At 52.4% G+C, this 23,368-nt stretch overlaps 1 protein-coding gene across 2 annotated transcripts in view; it reads left to right on the top strand.

Annotated features, from left to right (window-relative positions):
• The first annotated feature begins 260 nt into the window (after positions 1–260).
• CYTH3 (cytohesin 3) overlaps positions 261–23,368 on the top strand; it is a 47,757-nt gene continuing 24,649 nt past the window's right edge. For both annotated transcript variants that reach the window (XR_008528782.1, XM_054569970.1), the window contains exon 1: positions 261–428. Coding sequence is in view for 1 of the 2 variants with exons in the window: in XM_054569970.1 (XP_054425945.1) it covers positions 395–428 (34 nt within the window). In the remaining variant the exon portion in view is untranslated. The remainder of the gene's footprint in view (positions 429–23,368) is intronic.

Genomic DNA, 23,368 nt, shown 5'->3' with positions numbered 1-23,368 from the left:
CTCACCTCTGGGTTTTGTGGAGTGGGCGTCCCCGTGTACCGACCCCTCAACGTCACCAGGCTGCTCCAACGAGGGGGCCGGGCAGGTGTCCACGTGCATTTTGCCCTCCAGGGTCGTGTCTCGGCCCCGCGGAGCCCGGAGCGCCGGGTCAGGGCGGGGCCGCGCGGCATCCAGCCCCGCCCACCGCGCCTGGAGGGGCGAGGCTTGCGCGTCACGTGACGGCGGCAGCGAGCACGAGCGCCTCGCCCGGCGGGAGGAGGCCCGGGCAGCGACCCGGCCCGAGCGCGCTGCTGGAGCCGCCCGGCCTCCAGCGCGCTCTGCACCCGCGGCGCCCCTCGCCCGCGGCCCCTGGCCTGCCGGCCCCGGGCTCGCCGGCAGCGGGAGCGACCTCAAGATGGACGAAGACGGCGGCGGCGAGGGTGGCGGCGGTGAGTGTCGGAGGTGTGGCTGGCCGGGCTGGCGGCCTGGGGCGGGGCGCGCGGGCGCGCGGGGCGAGAGCGAGGGTCGGGGGTCCCGGTCCGCCTGAGGAGACAGGGTCCGGGCAGCTCCGGTGCCGGCTGGCAACCGCGGAGGCCCGCGGGGCCCCGGGACCGAGGCCGGGGTCCGGGGGCCCCGGGGAAGGGCGGGCGGGGTCGTTGCCGAGCCGGCTGGGGCCACTCCGAGTCTCGGGTCGGGTTCGGGGGTCCCTTTCCTGGGGCGAGGCACCTCGAAGGCGACCTTCTCCGCCTCCAGTCACCAAGGGCGTCCACGCCCTCCAGAGCCCAACCGCAGGAGGACCCTCGGCGCCTTTCTCAGGTGGTGGGAAGTGGGGGAGCCCACGACGGATGGGAGGGGAAAGTTTGGAATTGGGGATCCTCCGGGTCCAAGAGCAGAGGATGCGGGGAGAGGGTTGGAAATCGTGCCCGTTTCCTTGGCGTGGGGTCCAAAGTGGTCGGTGGGGTCTCTCGAGCGAGGAGGGCGCAGCTGGAGCGCACGCATTTTATGAAAAAGGAAACGTGACCGACTTAGCGAAAAATAAGTCAGGAGCTGCCCGCCCGGACCCGAGACCCCAGGACCGGCTGCCTGGCTGACGCCCAGGTCCCTGTCGCTGGCAGCGCCGCGTTTGTTGTCAATTATTTAGTGGAATGTCACGACTGTTGTGCTGCGAGTTACGCCTTTAATCCGAAGAACGTGCCGGTGTAGGGAGCGGGGTCGAGGGTTTGGGAGGCAAAAGGGTTAACCCCCCAATTTTACAGGCAGACCCGAAGTTGAGGATCCCTCTGCTGTGCCGAGAAACCTCCTTTTTGCCGACCGGCCGAATCGTCAGAACCCCTTGGAACAAGGGAGCGTTTGGAAAAAAGTCTAATTACAGGCTGCGGGCGCAGCCGCCTGCCTGTGCGTAGCATCCGCCTCGCAGGCTTCTGGATGGAGTGGTTCCTCCGCGCGCCTTCGCTGTGGAGCGCGGCGCAGGTGGGGCGGCTGCGCCGCTCGGCGGCGGCGGCGCCGCGGCCCCGGGGCTGGGCGGGGGGCCGCCGCGGCGGCGTTCGGCGAGCTCGTTTGTCGCGGATCTGGGGCTCGCACGGTGGCACCGAGTGGGTGTGTTGTTTGTGCAAGAGAGCGCGGTGGCGAGGAGCCCGGCGGCGAGCCCTGCCACGGCCAGGCGGCCTGTCCGAGGCTGTCGCGGGCTCTGTCAACGCCGGGCTGCCTGCCGCTCAGGGTTCGGGGAGCAGAACCGACGGAGCCGCAGCTCCTTGTTAGAAAATAAAGACAAACAGCTGTGTGACACAGGGTCCGGCAGAAGTGACGCCTGCTTGACTGTGGTGGCTAGGGTAATAATATGGGTGTAACAGTCTGTAGTTTTAATTTGAACATTTACCTAAAATGTCATATGGTGTGCTTGAGTCTGATATTATGTTACAGAAGGACACGCTTATGTTTTAGTAATAAAAGATTTTGTAATAAAAGGGGCGTTATTTGTGCCGGACCCTGTATTTAAGCGTTGGACCTTTGTGTCAACGTATCCCGCTGGCTTGGCGATGTCTTTTTTTTGGGGGGGGGGAGTATGTTATGAATGACTTTTATTTCCATTTATGCTTTTTCTGTGATGGATGCCAAATATATATTTTTTTTAAAAATTATTTTTCAATTGCAGTTGGCATTCAGTATTTTATACTAGTTTCAAGTGTGCAATATCGTGCTTAGGCAGTTATATAATTTACAAAGTGACCCCCTGATAATTCTAGTCCCCACCTGGCACCGTACATAGTTATTACAGTATTACAGACTGTCTTCCCTGCTGGCCGTTTTGTTTGGGAGGTGTTTCTGATTCTTTGAGCAGAGACATGTAGAAGGCTTGAAGGTAAAAAGCAGGTTTAAAGATCAAAAAAAGGAAGCCAGCGTGCCCCAGCCGTTTATAGACCTTGAGTATTAGAACAAAAGGTGGTATTAAGTATCAAAAGTCTTAAGGCTTTCTTTGGGCAGCTAATATCTCTTCTGGGAATACAGTCTTGAAATTCAAAAAAATATTTCATGCGTGAAGATGTGCATTACACTGTAATAGTAGAAAATTGGAAACAGCAGCACCGAATGGGAGACTGGTGAGGTCAAGTATGGGCGGTTTATTGGATGAATTGTTTTACAGCCATTAAAAATAAGCAGTTTTATACATCATGGTCTAAACAATGTCAAAACTGGTGACACTGTGTTTTATTTTCTTAGTTTTTGTATATTCCAAGTTTCTGGAACGATGTGTATTACTTTCAAAATGAGCAACAACCAAAAAACTTATAAAACACTTACCGTACAGTAGGAGAAGGGCATGATTATTTGAATGTATGATTTACTTCACCTCACTGGGACAGTCAGTAATGAACAGATATTTATTGATTGTCTCCTAAGATGCTAGGCAGCATGCTGGGTGCTGGAAAACAATGTTTAACCTTTCCTGATGGGGTTTATTAAGATCTTCCTTGCACTGTGAAAGACACATAAAAATATATTTGGCAATCTTAGAATAAGCGCATTTTTGAATAAGTAAAAATCTTAAGAGTTTTGAAATGTCATGTAGTGATTATGGTATAAATTTGGTGTGCTTATATTTAACGCGTGATTGCTGGAGGTTTTGAAGTTAACATACCTCTTTACATTTCTCTAGTTACTGCTACCATTTATATTTCTAAAACAGACTGCTTTGCTTAAAAATTCATGTTTTTAAAAATAAAATTCGGCCCTTGGAAAGACCATAAAGTTATTTGCCAGCCAATTGTAAAACATAACTTTTAGGGGGGTATATTTCAGGGTATGGTACAAAACTCTACAAGGGGAAGTCAGTTGCAGCTTGTTTACAAGATAGGGTAGATAATCTATTTAGTTATGGCAGGAGTGAAAGATAATTTAAAAGCTTTTTCCTAATGTGCTGGTTGTGTTAAAAGACTTAAACATGATTCCTCCCTGCTCTTTTTATAATGTAATACTCACGCAGGGTATTATTTGTTCTTTCAATGAAAGATAAGGCCAGAGGGGACGGCAGTGTGAATGGCTGGAAGGCAGTGCCGAGGAGGAAGTGGTGGGGAGTGAGATTACAAGAGCACATTGTTACTTACCCTGTGTGCAGGGGCAGTTAAGGTATGGTTCATTCCTTTGCAGCTTTCGTTGCCATTCTTTTTTTGTAAAACAGTTCTTGAGACGCGTCTCTCCTTGGCAGGTGACTGGCTGGTTTGGCTCAGGGCCACAGTCTTAATGCTCCATTTGGGAATCTTGTCTGATCGATGTTCCTGAACGGACGTCTGGGGCAGGTGAAGGGAGTAACTTTGCTGGCTGCCCCTCCATTTCCCCCTCCCCACCTCCCAGCCCAGCCGCTGCAAACAAGGATTAAGTCCGCGTTTCCCGTGAAAAGATGCTCGGCCTCCCTCCATGAAGTAAATGTAAATCACCCCAAGGTTGGGATCCCGGGTTTCACCTGCCAGGCAAGCAATAACCCCCACGTTTGAAACCATCTGGTGGTGATGGGAGTGTAAATGAGTCACAGGCTTTTAAGGAGGCAGCGCCAGCCTGCGTCCTGTGGGCTCAGAGCCACTGCCTGCCTTCCCCTGCCGAGGGGATCCCCCAGCAGACCCTTGGGGGCTGCTGGCTTGGGGCAGGCTTGGCCAGTGGGAGCCTCCACGGGAGACTGGACGGCAGGAGGAGGAGAAAGCAGGCTTCCTCTCCTCTCGGTTTGCCCTGGTGTCTCCGTGGGGTCTCCTGCTGGCTCCGGCGCGCCAGAGCCTGTTGACCCAGCTCTTGAGCTTTGGAAACAGCTCCTCCTTCGACCCTCCGACTTAGAAGTGCTGGCACATCTTGCTTTTGCTATTGCGTGGGCTGCCTTACCATATCCTGTTTGACTTCTCAGCTTTTCCATCACGCGTGCAACCAATTCCTTGTATGAAATTCCCTCTATTTCAGCTCCTTAGAGGAATTCTGTTTCTCTGGGTGGATCCCATAAACACAGGGGCGCTGGGCAGCAGCTTTTAAAATTACAAGTGAATAAATCCTTTGATCCAGCAGTACCAGTGCTAGGAATTTAACCTGCGGGTGTGTTTGTGCATGGGTGAGATACCGTAGGCACGAGGTCATTCACCGCATTGTTCGTAATAGTAAAAGGTGGAAAATAACCCGCGCGTCCCTCCGCAGGAGACTCGTCAGAGAAATCTTAACTATATCCAGGTGGCGAATGAAGTTGCGAGGTTGTAGAGAGGAGCCAGGAGGCCCTTTATGGATTGATAAATTTAGAAAGATCTCCAGAATGTTGACTGAGTTACAGAAGCAAAATGCAGGAAATGTGCACTGTGTGCTGTCATTTCTTTAAAGGAAGTGCTTGCACACGCATGCAAATTCTTGAGAAGGCTACACGAGGAAGTATGGACCTGTCTGGGAGGGCGGTGGGAACTGGGCAGGTGGGGCAGGTGGGGGTGCAGGGGAAACTTTCTGCTCGGTGCCTTCATATAGCAATATTTTTTTAACTGAAAAAAGGTTTAAGTCTGGCTTTACTTTTTCCAAAATGAGCACACAGTTTCATATAACAGTAGTATGCTGGTAAGAAAACACCCATTCCGAGAGAATTTTTGTATATTTAAAATAACACAATTAATATAAAATATCAAAAGTTATAAAATACAGTGCCTATGCGTAGGAAATTAATAACCACCATTCTTTTGAATGCTTACCAGGTGGCACGGTCGGCGCTCCCTGAGTGTGCTTAGGGTGCATTCTTTTCTAGAGTATTTATTTACTCAGCAAGTGCTGATAGTGTCCCTGCCAAATGCCAGGTCCTGTGCTTGGCACAAGGGCGAATTGTGAATACGGCAGGTGACTATCTTGTGTTTGTGAGGCTTATGTTTAGATGGGAGACAGAAAAGGAAACCAGATATGTAAAATGATCGCAAATTATGCAAAGTGTGTTGAAGGAAATCTATGGGCAGAGTGGAGAGTAAGTGAGGATGGGCGGGGCAGAGGGTATGAGAGGTGTGGGTGCCGCCAGGTGGCCAGGGAAGGCCTCTCCGAGGACATGTCTTTCAGATGCAGCTGAGGGGGTGTGGCAGACCCGGAGGAGGGACAGGCCCCGGGCTGGGAAGAGCTGAGTGTGTCCCGAGGTCAGAGAGCACCTGAGGATGGAGAGCAGCTTCGTGTGCCGAGCCTGTGCACCACGGTGGGGCGAGGGGCCCGGGGCCTGTCAGGCCGTTTCAGTGAGTAAGGAATTCACATTTGGTTCGGAGTAAGGACGTGTCTTAAACAGGGAAATGACATTTGATTTATGTTTCAATAATTTGAGCTAATATTTACATAATGCTCAGTGTTGGGTTCTGTCCTGTGTGCTTTACATATTTTAATGTTTACTCTTCAAAGTAACCCCATTAGGTACTTAATATTGTCACTATTTACAGATGAAAATGGAGGCAGAGGGAAGCTAAGTAGCTTCCTTCAAATTTTACAGTTAGTAGGTGGTGGAGCTGAGATTTGAACCCATGCATTTAGGTTTCAGAGGCCATAGTAACCACCGCACAGCCTTCCTTTTTAAGAATAATGTTCTTGGCTACTGAGTGGAAAATGGGTTGGAGGGAGGGGGACGAGGGGACATGGGGACACCAGTGAGGAAGCTGTTGCGGGGGTTCAGGTGAGAGTTATAGACTCTGTTTATGTCTTGGAACTGCCGTAGCGTTTTATTGAGCTCGTCCTGTGTTGGACTTTTGTGTTGGTTATACATTGTTGTTACAAACAATAAGGTAAATTCCTTAGGCTTGTTTCCTTTACAACCGTGTGAAAGTTTTTCTCTAGTGTATCTCTCTGGAATCGCAATTCTGGGTTATCGGTTTGCTTTCGGTTTCCCTAGATACTGACAGATTGCTTTCTTCCTAGGGCAGTCTCAGCGTTCTAATCAACTCTTGGCGGTTGTCTCCTGAATAAGAAGTGTTGCATTATTTTAATTTGCATTGCTTTACAAGTGATGAGATGTATTTTTGGAGACTCAAATGGACCCCACAGCTTGGAGGTCCGTTGGAGGCAAAAGAACTGAGGGAATCAAAGATGACTTCTAGGTTTCTGGCTGTGTGGCTGCATGGGAGATGCCAATGCTTAGTGATTGGGGGGCGGAGCTAGGAGAAAATCATTCAGAGGGTCCATTGTTGCTTTTTTGTCAGAAATGTCATTATTTTGTCCTCACATTTGAAGGATATTTTCACTGGGTGTACAATTGTAGGTTACCAAGTTAATTTCTTGTGGTGCTTTGGCATGTTATTTCTTTGCCTTCTGGCTTCCATTGTTTCTGTTGAGAAATCAGCTGTACGTCTTGTTCTTTTGAAGGTATTGTGTCTTCAGCTGCTTTGAAGAGTTTTCTCTTTGCGTCTGGTTTTCAGTTCCATTACTGTGATGTGTCCAGTTGTGGTTTTCTTTGCATCTGCCCTGCTCGGGATGGTGGTGGTTCTTTTTGGTAGTGCCACGACAAGACTGGATCCTCCGTTAGACTTGGGGCGTTCTTAGACATTCTCTTCCCTTTGTTACTTTGGTCATGTTCCTTACCTCTTCTCCTTCTCTTATTGTCATGTCCTGTATGTCTCTCAGACTCCCTTCTGCCTCCATTTTTCCGCTCTTCACTCTGCGCATCGTCTTCTGACCTATATTCCAGTGTATTAATTCTTTCTTCAGCTCTGTCTAATCTGTGATTAAATCTATTCAGTTTTTTAATTTCAGTTATTGCCTTTTTCAGTTTTCTTGATTCTTTTTAAAAAAATTCTCTCCAAGGATATGCTTAATGATTTTAGAGAGAAGGACGAGAGAGAGCAAGAGAGGGAGAGAACCACTGATGTGAGAAAAATGTTGATTGGTTGCTTCTCACCTGCCCCCTAACTTGGGACTCAGCCCACAACCTAGGTGTGCGCCCACATGGAAAATGGAACCCATGACCCTTCAGTTTGTGGGGCAGCGCTTCAAGCAACGGAGCCACACTGGCCAGGGCGAGCCCCCTTTTTTCAGATTCCAACTTTCAGTTGAAAATTTTTATCTTGTTAACTAATTTATTACATTAATCACAGTTATTGTAAAGTCTGTGTCTGTTATTTGCATATCCTGTGAGTGTATTCTGTGATCCCTTTTACCCTTGGTGTTCAGTCATGTTGTCTTGACTCTAGGTCACTGTTAAGCTTTAATTAAATTGCACACCATGGGCGTGAAAAATTGTAGAGAGAATGTGGGACTCTGTCCGTCTCCCTCTAGAGAGGCTTCTGGCAGGCAGTTAAGGTAGGAAAACATCACTTTTAAATTGTGAGGATTGGTTTACCCTTCTCCTTGGGTGTAGCTCTTTGGTGGTCCTCGCTCAAAGCCAGGGTGTTCCTGGAGCCTCTTCTACTTGGCAGTCTCTCAGCTCCTCGTCTTTGCCCCCCCCCCGCCCCCGCCCCGGTCCCCGAGGAATGCTGGAGATGCTGCCGGCCTCCTCACTCACATTCTCGCCCGCTGGTTTCTGCTTAGCTTTTTGACCTCTCCCCTTCTGCCGAGAGCTGGCAAATGTGTCAAGGAGAGGAGTGGCTCAGGTTATGGGGCTCGCCTCTCTGGGATCCTGGCCGCCTAAGCCCCCTCTGCATTGGTAGCTCTCTGATGCCTTCAAACCCTTGTTGCTTATAATTTGTTCAGCTTTTTAAGTTCTTGGCAGGAGGACTGGTCTGCAACAAACTCGTCGGTTTTTACTAGGAGCAGAATCTTCGGAGTTGTTTTGGAATTTAAATTGGACCTGTTTGCGCGGGACCCTGTGGAGAGAGTCGGAAGGCAGTTGCTTCGTGTGTGGCTGCCGCTTAGAGGGCCGGCCTGGGTAGGAGGGAGGCACTGGGGAGACCTGAATTCGTGGGGATGGAGGAGTGAGATGACTTAGGGGAGCGCATTGGGAGCCGGGGAAAATCCCCGCCTGAGGGCAGCCCGGGGAGGGGGCGGAGGAACCCATAGTCTTGCTGTGCATGGACTCGCAGCCGCTCAGGGAGGAGGCCTGTTCTGAGAAGAGAGCGTGGCCGGCCGTGTTCGGTGCCTGCACAGGTGGACGCAGATGAGGCCAGAGTGTGTCTCCGGGACCTGGTGACTCGAGAAGACCTCGCTCGGGTCCATGAAAGGAAGAGAGCGAGCGGGACTGGAGTGGGCAAAGGAGGGACGGGGCGGGGGAGGGGTGTTCCCGCTGGAGGCAAAGCCTGTGCCCTGGCCCCTCACTGGGAGTTTGTTAGGAGAAGAGGGACCGAGAAAGCTGGAGTGGTGGGGGCTTGGTGGAGAAAAGGCAACTAACCATTTCTCAGTAAGGCCGCTTCCGTAGGGGACCAGTACTTCATATTGCGGGGTTAGAACAGGGACGTTGTTTGCACACTCAGAGTATAATAACTTCGGGGGGGAGAGATCAGTTTTAAGAAGTTACTGGTGGAGCCTTTAGGAAGCAGATTTATCAGTTTGTAATCTAGGGTATTGAAACTTTCGAAGAAAAATGAAAAAATAGGTTTTACCAAAGTATCCCAAAAGCTGCATAAAATGTAGTATTTTGAAGTTGGGGGAAAGTAGTAAGTCATTTATCTGACAGTAGAAAATTCATGGGTCTCCACCCTGATTTTTGAAGCTCAACTTCTATAAACTTTTTCTAGGTAACGTCAGTGCCCCTATTATTCTGTTCTATCCGTTGATAGAATAGAATAGACATAAGATTCTGTAGGGTCTTATAATTTGGCTGGAGACAACTCAGCAAGCTTTTTTGGGGGGAAGGGATACCTATCTTTCAGCGTTATGCAAATATTAGAAAGGACTCACCTGAGTCAATTTAGTTGGCTAAGAAGATTTTGTAATTCACTGTCACAGAGCAAATTTACTTTGCGCTGACTCCGTGTCCAGTAAGCCGGAAGGAGCCCTGTGCGAACAGGAGACAGTAAGTTCCTGTCTGAAACTCCAGGCAGAGCTATATTCAATTACTGTCCCCTTTTTGTAAACCTTATTCCTATAATTAATATATAAAAACAGCAGGTTGCTATGAAACTGGACGTTTTAACGATGATTGAAAAGTATTTCCCAATATCGAGGTAATTAGGGAGCTTTCCCCCCGTTTTCATCCAGATGTTTGGCAGCGCACAGGCAGAGTCTCGCTGCAGCTCTCGGATGCACGTCCATGGGAACGTGCAGCGCCCTCCGTTTACTTTGGACAGCAGAGCTTCCTTTCTGTGCGGACAGACACACATGAAACACATGCTCGTCAAGTGGAGTTTGTGGTCCTCTGAGAATTCTCTGAAGAAGGAAATGGGTTGACCTATTTGGTTGCTATGAAGTAAAAACAATCTTGTTTTCATTTTTGAGTGAACATCTGGGTTGCATTTATGATTTTACATTTTCGAGGTTCTTTAAAGCCAAACTTTGATAGAGTGAGGGTGCATCAGAGCAGCGACTGCTTAGCTATTTCTGGAATTGAATTAAGTGCTAGGCTGATATGTTTTTAACTACTGATTTTTTTTTTGGTATAAAATGTAACTTTTAAATAACAGCTTTTGATTTTAAACCGTAAAGTGGGATATAAACATTTTGGGGGGAAGGACTAAGCCAACCGGCTTATTCCCCACGGCCCGTGGCAGGGCGGTTTGGTGGCATTGTCACGGCTGTGTTGGGCTCTGTGTGTCAGACATGTGGGTCCCCTACACAGATCCGTCCCCCATCTTCCTTGCAAAGAATCCTTGTTTGTCCAGACGTCTGCTCGTGGGGAAGGGGACCTTATCCCCGCAAGGAGCGAACCTTGAATGGTGTGACCAGGCAAGGTCATCCTTTTTTCTTGCCACCAACTGGAGGAGCCCATTGTCAGACCTCACCCTGGTCCGGCCGGCAAGCTGAGAAGCGCATTTTGCAGGGGTATTTCTTGGAAAGGTATCTTCCTTCTTAAAAAAGTAAACGGGAGAGAAATGGTTCCCTTTCTTAGGATGGGCTCTGTCAGGCCGAGCTGGGGAGCCAGGGTACATTTATAGTGTCCCTCAAGTTGGTCCGGTTCCAAGCTCGCCGGCTGAGGACGACCAGCTGGATCCTTGACCATGTGCTTGAGTCGCTGAATTTCACCCTCCCAGGAGCCCCCACGCTTCCTGTTGTCCAGGACAGTAAATACCTTCTTGTTTACGTGGCTGGGTAGAGGTTCGCGTCTTGCCTGATACTGGCTGTAGCAGCAGCAGGTTTCGTTCTCTCTTTTTTTCCTCCCAAAGATTTTATCTATTTATTTTTAGAGGGGAAAGAGAGGGAGAGAAACATCAATGTGCAGTTACCTCTCTCACGCCCACTACTGAGGAACTGGCCCACAACCCAGGCACGTGCCCTGACTGGGGATCAAACTGACGACTCTTTGGTCCTCAGGCTGGCGCTCAAACCCCTGAGCCACACCAGCCAGGGCAGGTTTTGTTCACATTCACTCACTATGAATCTCACTGCCATAGAATGCAGAGTGGAAGCCTCTGTTCTCTGCTCTAAGTATTCCTAAACCATAGGGCAGGCAAACGTAGGTTCACAGTTGTTCGAGTGGAAAAACACATGCATTATGATTATTACAATAGCTTTGTTAATGCAACGGATTGTACAGTGGCCCAGGGCACTCGGGTTCAGTCAGTCTTGGAAGTGCTCGAATTGCCAGCCTTCATTACTTAACATTTGTAGTCTTTGAAAATCATTAAACAAGCCTGAGTTTCGGGGACCTGCTTGGCTCTGCCCCACTGCTTCCTGAGGTGGTTGGAGTCACACCTACTTTTGCCCACTCCTGTATCTTTATCACTTTAAGGACCGAGGTAGGAGAGATATATATATATATATATATATATATATATATATATATATATATTTTTTTTTTTTTTGAGTTAACACAAATGTTGTTTGAAATGCAGCCATTGAAAGTGGCCGCCATCAGCCTTTTAATATTCCGTTAGAAGACAGGACTTCCTTTTAGCTTTTAGCAGAGAGGAAATAAAATGATCAGGACATTTTTTTCCCCAAGCTTCAGTAATTAGATTAAAATTTTTTGAGTTGAGACAGAAATGAATCCACTTTTGTTTGTGTCGGAGTGTGGGAAAGCCGGGCGGCGCTGGCGCTGTTCAGCTGTGCGCCCGTTCGCAGGCCGGGGCTGCCCCTCCGAGTGCGGGAGGGCGGCGATCCGGGCTCTGGCTCGGTGTCTGGCCGCACCCCTGAAGCATGAAACATGACATATTTTGAGAGTGAACTGATGCCTTTTGTTGCCTTATGTCAAAAGAATCCTAATACTGGATGAGTGTTCTAAAATGTTGCTTTTTCTTGGGGATCACAGTGTCTTCTGTGGCTTCCCCAGAGTAATGTTTCTGAAACTTAAGTTTTTCATTCAGAACAGTGGTTAAGCTGTTGACTAGTCACATGGTTATCACGACGTTTTTATTTGGACAGAAGAAACTCAGAGGCCTTCTCCCCTCCTTCCTGTGGTCAGACTGGCCTTCACTCAAAACCTTGCTCACTAGACCCTCTCCTTTTGGCGCTCCCTCCTGGTGGCAGCGGGCAGTGGGAGCGGAGTCCCAGTGTGTGTGTGTGTGTCCCACACTTGTTTGGCACCCTCGTGCTTCTGCCTCACAGATGCCCAGTCATTTGGCTGGACATGCAGAACATGACTAATTTTTTAAAAAATCTGGAAAGAACATAAACACATATTTCCCCGGCGTTCTGCTGCTATTAGTGCTTAGACATTTGGTGTGGGGATTTAAGCCTCCCCGTTTGTTACCGCCTTCACCGCCTCCACCCTTTCCCTCCCTCAGAGAGGAGTCTGGGGCCCTGCCCCTTTGCCTGTCTTACCCTCTAGCATGTCCCCATCAAGTACTATATCCTGTCAGAGAGCTATCTGTGCTGCATGCAGAGATAACAAAGACTGTTCCAGAAGTCTTCTGGCTCGTTCTACATTAGAAATTTTACTTCCTTTTTCCATTTTACCTGTGAAGAGTCAGGGCAGGGTGAAAAAGAGACATGTGCTCGGTGGAGGGAAATGCCTGCGTCCTGGCTGTTGCGGCCGCCGGGAGACTGGGCGCAGGTCCGCCCGGGTGCTGGGGTTGGAGCCTGCCCTCGGCCGCAGCCGGAGTCAGGGGTGCTTTGCCAGCTGCCGGCTGTCTCCCTCTGGAGAGAACATTTAGACATTTTCTAATCACTTTGGCTTGGTTTTCGCAATCAAGAAACAGTAAGGTTGGTGACTGGGCGTTTCAGAGACAGATTTGACTGGAGAGCCATTTCCTTAATTAAAGTTGTAAAGTTACCGACAGTCAAGAGCAGTCCGGCCTTCACTGGTTACCAAGAGGAAAAGGCCAGGCTTAGGGTGGTGATTCTAATCCGAGCGTCTTGCCAAGAACTAGAAAGGGGAGTCTGTCAGTACGAGCTACTGATTTTATGCGACTGTTCAGCCTGTGTTATTGAAGCTCCTTTTCCCTGGCGTCTCTAGACCTGTCCTCCCGCCCTCCAGAGACTGACTGCGACTGTCGTTCCTTCCCTGGAATCTGGACTCGGGGTCCTTGCGGCCGCGGTGGGCTGCCTCTCGGGTTCTGGGCCGGAGCCTCGCATGCGGGCCTCGGCGGGATGAGTCGTGAGAGCCGGTGAGAGCCACGGAGCCCTTCCTTCCCAGGCTCTCTTCGTCCGGCGGGATGGCGGGCCCCTGGCTCCCTCTGGTCTCTGGGAATGAGGATTTCAGAAGTTTTGCCTGTTGGCTCTATCAGGTCAGCCATTGAAGGGTGGTTCAGATAATCCCCCAGTTCAATTTCCCCAGTCCACTGTAATGCTAATGGTTTGTTCTGAGAATTTGTGTCTCTCCTTTCATTTTGGAGGCTTAATGGAGTAAGGATTTCATTTTAATATTTGGCCACGGCTTTATAAAGAAACGAGCTTAAGAATTTGTATACTTACATACGTTCGTTTAAACATCCGAACTGACTTATTTGTTGTTGACATATTTTTAAGTAAATATATGTATCTCTGAGCACTTCCAGCCTTGAGTCACTGTGTACACTGCTGAATCTCCTCACATGTAAAGGGAACATTAAAAACCCCAAGTGAGCCCTGGCTGGTGTGGCTCAGTGGATTGAGCACCGGCCTGCAAACCAAAGGGTTGCCGGTTGGATTCTTGGTCAGACCACAGGCCTGGGTTGTGGGCCAGGTCCCCAGTAGGGGGCGTGCAAGAGGCAACCACACACTGATGTTTCTTTCCCTCTCTTTCACCCTCCCTTCCCCTCTCTCTAAAAATAAATAAATACAATCTTTAAAAAAAATACAACAACCAAGTGAAATTACTGAATGGAGAATTTATCTAAAATCCCAAACAGTTAGTGGGCATTTAAAACTGGCGCCACCATGCTAAGCCCCTTATGCACATTTGTGCACTAACCAGAGTTACTTGGAAGAGCTGCTCTGTGCTTGGGTTCAGGGATAACTGGGGATCTGCAGTGCATTCCCCCCAACTTTGTATTTTGAAAATTGTCCAATCTACAGAAAAGTTGGAAGAGCAGGACAATGAATACCCATGTGTCTTTCACCTAAATTCATCACGGCTAACGTTTTGCCACATTTGCTTTATCTCCAATACATACTGTGATTTTTTTTCTGAACCACTTGAAAGTAAGTTGTATACATCATAACAGTTTATCCCTAAATACCGTATTTTGCTGTGTATGGTGCGCACTCTTTTGCCCAAGTTTTTGAGGGGGAGAGAAGGATGCGCGTTTACATGGGCAGCACTCAAGCGCGGGTGCCCATTGCACGTGGGAGCACGTGGGAGCACGTTGTCCACGGCAAAATACGGCGCCTACCGTCCATCTCCTAAGGACACTGTCCTGCTTCGCCGCAGCCGTGGCCGTTCCTGAGAAAACGGCAGGGGCCACGGTAGCGGTGCGCGTGCAGTCCGCACTCTGCTTTCCCCGGCGCCTCCGCGTGTCTCTCAGCTCTCTTCTTGACTAGAGACGATTAGCTTGTCCCTGATTAGGGTTTACACCTTGCATGCAGTTAGGACCCCTCCGTCTTAAAAAACTTTCTCGGGACAGTGACTTGTTTCGAAGCGTTGTCCAGGCTCGCGGCCTGACGCGCTTTGCTTCCTGTGGTCTAGATTTACATGTAAAAACAGGAGAGAGAAGTGCTCTGTTTATTCAATGTCATTTTTAATTTTTATACATAGGTTAACATCCTCTACTTGACTCAAGGTCGGCGTCACATTCGTTTTTCTTGTTCTCTGGTGACTGTGGATTAGATTGGCAGCCAGAAGGACTGGCTGAACGGCTCCGGTGTCGTGGGGATACGTGTGCGGGGGGGCCTGGAACAGACGCGCACAGTGGTTTGTTAGTCCTACCGCATATGGAGGGGATTCGTTATCTGGCTTAATGGAGTAAGGATTTCATTGTAATATTTGGCCACGGCTTTATAAAGAAATGAGCTTGAGAATTGGAAAATGTAGGAAGACAAACTACATTTACATAAAACAAAAGAGATTCTTTTGCTGCCAGACCCTTGGACGAAGAACAAACCTTAAATCTCTCAGGAATGAGTCTGTCTTTTTCTTCCCTCACTCAGTGCCTTCCCATTGGCCCTAAACATTTTTAAACTTTAGCTGCAGCTGAGTCTATACAGGATCCAGCTGTAACTTTTGTTGTTGTTGCTAGTACATCCGGTGATGGTTATAGCAAACTCATTGTACGAACATTCAATAAAGGAAAGGGCAGGGTGGGAAAGAAATGACACCCTGTGAAAGTATCCAAGGAACAGCAGCCGGACCTGGGAGTCTCCCTCTCAGGCGGCTGATTTAGAGTCCGCCTTGAAGCACTCATTTTGTTTGTGACTAGTCTCGTGGGCGTCTTGGTTTTTCCCTTTGAATCATACTGTGCATAGAACCATGGAACCAGAGAATATACATGAGGCTGATGTATTGTCTTCAGCGGGAAGCAGAAAATAGCAGCGGTGAGAATCGAACCCTCCTAACGTCGGGCTCATCGACGTCTGCCCGGTGTCGCGTGGAGGTGGCCGCGAGCTGTGGATGGGAGCCGACGTCACTTTCCTCCGGCCCGTTCAGTAGTGCTGACCTTCCCGCGTTTCCCCGGGAGCAGGTGCGGACGGGATCGGCAGGTCTCTCACGCTCGAGTTCGGGGCTGCAGCCTGCTTCGGCGCACGGCTCTAAAAGCTTGGCGTCTGGGATCAGCCCTGGGTCGCGGGGACCAAGCACACACACATCATCGCCCTGGAGCCGAAGATGGAGTACGCACTTCGAAATGGTTTTTGCGATAAATGTAATTATCACAAGGCCGGTGATTTTCACATTCTTGTCCGTCTTGAACATTTTGTTTCTCGTGTTTTCTGCTGAGGAGGTCACATTTCTCAGATTCCTCCTAATTGCAGCCAGACATCCTGTTTGGGGGCTGTTTGAGACCAGGGCTGCCGGGCTGCGGTGCTGCTCCGCGGCGCTCCTCTGAGACGGCAGGGCTCCTCGCTATCCCACGCTCTATTTTTAGATGGTCTCTTTGCAATTCTGGGCTCCACGGCATCGGTAGTAACTGCCCTTATTGTTCGGCCCCAAAATCTTGCCAGATGTCTTGAGGCTGTTTAAACTTTATAGGGAAAGGAAGCCAGCGCCACTCGCGTGGCCGTAACGCACAAGGACCCCCGCACGGGTCGCCACTGAGTGCGGTGTGAGCGGCCGCTGGGAGAATCCCTCCTGTTTCCTGCGAGGCCGGTTCAGCCTCCTGGGTTCTCACAAGTTACTATTTTCTGCTTCCCACTGAAGGAAGCCTTTTGTAACCCTTCGAGAAACTCCTTCCATGTCTCCTCTACTCTGTCCTGCCCCATTTTTACTCACAGATTTTCTTTTGTAACTTAAAAGCAGTCTGGGAGCTTCTTAGATTTACACACGACCGCTTTGCTGCTCTGCTTAGCGGTAGAGACACTGCTCTCTGGGAGAAGGCTTGATCCGCGGTTATCGTGACGATGGGGCGCCGTGAACCTTGGTCCGGCCTGGTAACAAGGTGCCGATTCTCTTTTCTAAAAATTGAGCTGTAATTCACAGAACATAATAGTCCCCCCTTGAAAAGCGTACCGTGTGGTGGTTTTTACGATGTCCGTATATTCATAGCTGTGCGACCATCACCACTGGCTAATTTTAGAGCGTCTTCATCATCTCGGGAGGAAACCCTGTCCTCATTAGCAGTCCTTCTCCCGCTCCTGGCAACCTCGCGTCTGCTTTCTGTCTCTGCGATTTGCCGAATCTGAACGTTTCATGTAAATGGGATCGTCGGACGTGTGGCCTTTTGTGTCTGGTTTCTTTCCCCTGGCAGGCCCATCCATGCTGTAGCCTGATTCACCTTTCCAGGTCCATCCACGTCGTACCATGACTAAGGAGACAGTCCCGAACGCCTCCGCTTTCCCTGTGAGTGGAGCGGAGGCCATGGATCGGTTTTGGTGGTTAAGAGAGTTTACTCACCTCTGTCACGTGGGTGAATTTGTGGTTGTGTGCTGTCTTCTTCCTTTTTTTTCTTTTTTTCGGTAGCTGCTTGAAATAGCACATATTTATTATCGTTTCTGGGGTCAGGAACCAGGTGTGGGTCACCTTGGTCCCCCGCCCAGGGTCTCACGTGGCTGCCAGGGCACCTGCTTTTTGCGGCCCTTGCCCCAGTGCGCGAGTAGCTGGCAGAGCTCTCCCCTGCGGCTGTGGAGCTGCAGTCAGGCCTTCCATCGCGGCTGCTGGGTGGGAGTCGCTCTCGGTTTCTGGAGGATGCCCGTAAGTCCCAGCCACGAGACCCTCATTCCAGTTTGCGTCTGCAAAGCGAGCAAGGGACTCTCGCTTCTTGTCTCGCTTGTGTGCTGCCTTGGAGGATTTTAGGCTTGCCTGGGCTTTTTTCCCGCTGAGAAAGTTGGTGCTGATTTCCAGCCTCGTTATTTGCAGGAGGACTGAGTTGAACCTTCGCTGTCATAAGCCCTTAGTTTACAATGTCAGGCACCGTTGCATCCGGAGCAGAGCCACACTGTCTGTAGGAAAGTTTCCTCTCTCTGAAGACCAGTATGTGGGTTCAAGAAGCCAGATTTCCCAGGGGGCAGGACTGAAATCTGCTCAGAGAGGCACAAGGCCCCACTTCCCAGGGACTCGCGAGCCCTGGCCAGCGGGAGCCCAGGGGCAGGTGCACCGCCACGCAGCCTGCGCCCCGGCCTCGGCCGCGGTAGGGGAGGGAGCGATGGGACGCCCGCTGCAGGGAGGCCGGCGGGGGCCTGTAGGGGAGGAGAGGGTTTTATCAACTTTGGAATAAACAAGGGGCTGGACACCTGTTAACAGATAAAGTGGGAAACAGGCTCAGAGGGAGGGGCAGGGCCCCTGGCTGCCCCGGCGGGCCGCTCTCTGAGCAGGGTGGCCGCTGGGCCGGGGTCCTCTCTGCCTGTCCCCGCCCCCCTTCTTCATGGGCTGGAGGCCACCGCCCGGACCTTTGTGGCATCTGCCCTCAGGCAGGTCACTCTTCACAGGTTGGCCCCCGCGGGCGTGAACTGGCCCCCTGAGGAAAGCTCTTTCCCTTCTGTGTCACCTGCGCTTCAGCCACAGGCGGGCTCCCTGACTTGTTGTTCCCCAGGGGAGCCTGCGGCGGCGGACAGGGCAGAGAGCGTGAGCCCCCCGCCGCAGAGGGGTCCTGGCGAGGGGACACCGCTCTCCGCAGCGGGGCCGCCCCCACAGGCAGCCCGGCTCGGATCTGTGTGGGGAAGGCCCCCGGAGGTGGGAACTCAGCAGCGTGAGAGCGACAGTTTAGCCCAGAGCTTTCGGAGGAATAGTGCTGACCCCAGAAGAAAGAGGATTCGGAAGGTAGTGGGACCCGGGGAGCGAAGGCGCCCGAGCACCAGCGCCTCCTTCCCGCCCCGCCTCCTTCCTCGAATCAGCGCACCTGGCAGGAATGACGGAGGAGAACAGGCGAAGAACTGGGTCAGGAGTGACGGGGTCCTGGGGCTGACCCATCGCTGCTTCAGGAGAACCCGGAGCAGGGTTTCCAGGCGTGTGAGGGGACCAGGGGGCGTGCTTTGGGCTCTGCAGATCTGGGGGAGACGGGGCGAGTGAGGCCTGGTGAGACTGAGTGGCCGCAGGGATCACTGGGCGAGGGCAGGTTTGCTCCTGTGCTGCCACCAGACCCACGAGCAGCTGGCCTGGGGGGCGCGCAGAGGACGCGTGAGCCTCGGCCTGCTCGACCCCGGGTGGGGATGGGGCGCCCCCTGCTGGGCGCCGTCCTCTCTGGGGCAACAGGCCGCCCCCATCTCTCCGGGGCAGAAGGTGTCCCAGACAGTCTCCAGACACCAGGTCACAGGACGAACGCGGCGGAGTCACGGAGAGGCGGGCGTGCAGGGGTGTCCCTGTGAAGCTGGCCAGCCCGTGAACAGGTGAAAGTCACACACGCACCAGACCTGCCGCTTACACATGGAGCTGGCAAAGCTGCCACACTGAGCGCCTTGCGAGCAGCCATTCTGGTTTTGGGGGAGAAAACGGTGAGAAACACTGAATCATGAGCGATGGGCTCGGGGGGTAGAAATACCAGGGGCTGGGGTAGCGATGTTCAGTGATAAATAAAAGGAAAAGAACAGCGTGTCACCAAAAAATAAGGGGTGAGGGGCGTGCTTTCTGAGACAGAGGAAAAGTATAATTTTGAAAAAGATTATAGAAACTAGAAATAAATGTCAGATTGAATCTGCTTCGTGCTGTTTATAACAAAATTCAAGAAAAACTCTGAAGTGATTGAAAGATGAGTCTAAGGCATGGGCTAAACTAGTTGGTTGAGAGGCAGATAAAGTGAAATGAATGAGCTGAAAGAAACTACAATGACACTAACCGCATCTGCAGAACTTTAAACTCCTGAGCAAAAATTACAATGTAGAAACTTAAATTAGTGTTGTGATCTAAATAAGTGTTGTTCGGGAAGAAGCTTCCAAAGCAAATAGAATAGAAACAATAATAGATACAATGGGGAAAAAAGTATCTTTGAGCTGAAACAAACAAACAAACAAATACTAACCTACCCACTGCCTGCAGGTGTTCGAAGTGCTCAGGCCGCACTGAATGGAGCTGGTGGAGCCAGCTGGGATGCTGGGGCAATTTTTAAATTTCAGGAATAAAGAAAGCCCCCCGCCCCCCCCTCCCCGCGCCACAGCAGGCAGTGGAAGGAGAATGACAGGGCCAGTTACGGAGAAGGAAAGCCAGGGTGGCTCTAGGTTTTCCTGCAGTGTTGCCGCGAGACGGTGGAGCTGAGGGGCAGAGTTTTGAGGGTAAAAGGTTTGAAACCAGGAATTAAATAATTGTACTAATTGTTCCTTTGTGGGGGCAATGGGAAGGTGTCCTCTAATGGCACGAGAAGCCCGACGCAGCCCCCTGCTTTGCACGCAGGAACCAGCAGCTCCGCTGTGAGTCCTTGGTCAGGAAGGCCGTTTGAGGTTTTATCTGCAATTTGGACCTGAAATGCGTTTGAAATACCACCTGTGAATTTTTCCGGGCGGAGGGGGTGGGGGGAGGGGACGTTTTCAAAGATGCATTCCAGTGCACTACCAGATGAGTTGGAATAACTCAGGAAGGGGAAAGTTGGGCTATAAAATAAAACCGATACTGAACTGAAATCATTTAAACATAACTTAAGTCTAAGCCATTATAAACTTGGTTGCACATCAAAATTCCAGTGTCGCGACGGACTCTTGACAGGGAAGACTTGTAACGAAACGAGCAAACCCCAGCTATCCAATCCCAAAGCAGCAACGACAGACAGGGCCCAGGTTCTTGGAACAGAAGCCAAGAAGTGGGTGCCGGTCAGGGTGGCGGTCGGGAGGGAGGGAAGCCTCGCCTGTCTTCTCACCGCGGAGCATCGCTGCTGCTTTATTTTGACCTTGAAAATTAGACAAGTATCAGTAGTGGTTTTGTTTTTCAAACAATTTTAAGGCGATCACTTGGCAGTTGCAAGTCGGGCACAGAGGTGGGCCGCCAGGGACCTGCCTGGACCCGGCACTCTCTCCCCTGGGTCTTCGACGGTTGACTTCTCCTGGGGACCCCGGTCCTCTGCGGCAGCCCGGGCGGGGCCAGGTGGCGCCGGGGTCCACTCTGGGGTCACAGCACAGGCAGCCCTGCGGCAGGAGGGGTGGGAGGGGCTGGGGGCCAGCGGGCACAGTGGCATTGGCGGGTTTAGCACGATTGGGCCTTTCTGTTGACCCAAGCTTCCCTCTCCGCTCCTGAGCGCTGGCGGCTTTGAGGCCGGGCTGGGAGGCAGCCCCCTCCGCCCCCTCCCTCGCGGGTGCGCGGCAGCCCCCTCGCCCTGCCCCGCTCCTGGGGAAGCAGCGCCTCGCTGCTTTCTGGTTTGGCCTTGCGGTGCTTGCATGTGCGATTGGAATGGACATGTAAATTCTCACCACGGCTTCCGTGGGTCCTTGGCCTTTCCCACCGTCTCCTGGGAGACATTCCGTGTTGGAGCGCGGAGCGCTTTCTCACTTCTTTTTAAACTGCTGTATAGTAGTCCCTTGCGTGGATGTACCCTTTCCTTTAACCGGCCCCTTATTGACGGACACTGGGGACGTTGCTGATCTTTTGGTAGCATGTTGCCTTGTGACTGTGCTGTTCCTCGCGAGTCTCTCTGGGAAATTTTCAAAATTGAGGTCCCCGAGCCCCAAGGGGAACGGACCTGGAGCGTTGGCAGGCGTTACCAGACGTCCCTCCCCACCCGGTTTTTCTTCCCCGCGGCAACGTGGGGGCGGCCGGTCCCCCACAGCCTCATCGGCGGCAGCCCAGCCTGCACAGCCGCCTCACAGCGGCGTTGGGCAGCGCCGGCTTCGTCTCTGCTGCGCTGTCTGTCGTGTTTTTGTCCTGGGAGGCTCGGCCCTCTGGGTCGCGCAGAGTCCTGGAGAGACGACCAGGAGACTGCGAACGTGGAGCTCCCTCCAACAGCCCCGGAGGTTTTCCGATGCCCTTGGTTTCCGGAGATGAAGAAAGTGTATAAATTAGCATCAAGAAACTACCCAGCTGTTGTATCCCCGGACCAGCATGTGGCATTTCATGTTCCATTTTGGAGTAATAGCTGTGAAGTCAGTGCCGTGTACAAGAAAGAACCCGTGCAGGGTTTCCGAGAAGCGCAGAGGGACCCAAGACGCAGTGGCTGCCCTCCAGCAGCTTGCGCAGGGACGAGCGTCCCCGTGAGACGTGGAGCGCGGGGCGCGTGCTGAGGGGAGAGGCGGCCGCCCTGGGCGAGCCCCCGGGAGCAGCAGTTCTGCCGGGGTCGGGTCGGGCGAGCCTTAAGGGGTGAGGGGGGGGCTCCGGTGGGGAGGGAAGGGGAGGCCTTCCGCGAGGAGGACGGGGTCCCTGCGCACAGCAGGGAAGCGGCTGCCCGCGGAGGGGCTGAGGGGTGGCAGGCCTGCTGGGAGATGAGGTGGGAGGGCCGTCGGGGGCCCGAGAAGAGCCACTGAGAGGCAGCCGAGCCTCCCCCGCTTTGGCTGAGTAGGCGGCGAGGGAAGAGCCGCTGGTGACGGAATGACCTCCTTCGCCAGGCGGCCCGTCCCTTTTTCGACGTCGTCCTACCTGCCTCATCGCCGTTCCAGGCAGCCCCCAGCCCCTCCCAGGACGACTCCGAGGCTGGCGGCTGGCCTGCAGCGCCTCCCGGGGGGCGAGCCGGCCGTGCGCTGAGCGGGCTGGCGGCCTCGCAGCCGCAGCGCTTCGTGGGCGCGACGTGCTCGGCCCAGCACGGCCGCTCGCGGCCCCTGGGTCCCGGGGGCCCTGGGCCGAGTCCAGCCCTCTCCTGGAGCGTCCGGGCCTCGACGTTCAGCCTCAGTCCCCCTCTCACGGGGACGTCCGCGTGGGGGCTTCTGGTGTCCTCGCTCGCCAGCAGACCTCAGTCAGGGACGTGCACCGCCTCCGGTTTCCTTTGAACGTCTAACATGAAGGAATCAGGACCTCCCTCCATTTCCTCCAGGAGGCTCCGTGGTCCAGGCGCAGACGACAGCAGCGGGATTTGAATCACCGGGAAGGCAAACCTTGGTCAAGGCTCTGAAGATCAGTTTACTCTTTTTCCAGGGCACCGTGTGCCTACGAGCCTGCCGCTTGCTGCGGACGAGCAGCTTGATTCCGAGAACGCGCAGCGTGGACCGGGCCTCCGAGGCCTGCCGCCCCTCGCCGCTGCGGGGCCTGACACGGAGACCCCGGGCTCAGCGCAGGAGATGAGGCCCTCAGCTTTGGGGCTGAGAAAGATAACTGTCCTGTGAAGGTTGGATTAGCGATTACGTGTTGAAATAGGGCAGAAGCTGGGCTGAAGAGACAGATTTACTATCTTAAAAAAAAACACCCAACAAAATAAAAACTTGTTACCGAGGTAGAATTGACAGGATTTGGTGCCTCCTTAGATAGAGGTCAGGCAGCTTAAGCCTAACTGGGTGCACAGTGAAGACTTGAATCAAGGCACAGACCAGGACACACAGGATGTGTAGGGGACAAGATGCAAGCGACTAACTTCTGGACCCACCGATGTATCTGCAGGGACGCCCGGTGAAGCTGCCTGGCAGGCAGATAACTGCCCTGGAGGAGCCCTGCCTGGGGACGCGCCACATTGTGAGATGCCCCGGGGAAGGCGGAATGAGGGAAGGGGGCGGCCGAGGGCGGCTCTCAGGGAACAGCACGGCTCAGGAGCTTGGGAAGGAGGAGGGCCGCCTGGGCATGAGGCGGGGGCGGAGGTGCAGGGGCGCGCAGTGGAGCAGGCGGTGGGGGGGGGGGCGGTTTCCAGGGACCTGAGCTGGGGAGGTGGCAAGGGGAGTGGGGCAGAGAGTCGCCAGGTGCTGCCACTGACGGCCGACCCCTGACGGTCACAGGACGTGACTGGCGACGTTAAGGGTATAAGGACGTCGCTGGAAAGACGTGGGGGAGCCA

The sequence above is a fragment of the Pteronotus mesoamericanus genome, unplaced genomic scaffold, assembly GCF_021234165.1.
Source record: "Pteronotus mesoamericanus isolate MK-2021 breed Mesoamerican mustached bat unplaced genomic scaffold, CSHL_Meso_final contig_1, whole genome shotgun sequence".
NCBI lineage: Eukaryota > Metazoa > Chordata > Mammalia > Chiroptera > Mormoopidae > Pteronotus > Pteronotus mesoamericanus.
The sequence above is the reverse complement of the archived record's forward strand: the minus strand, read 5'-3'. Positions and strand labels throughout refer to the sequence as shown.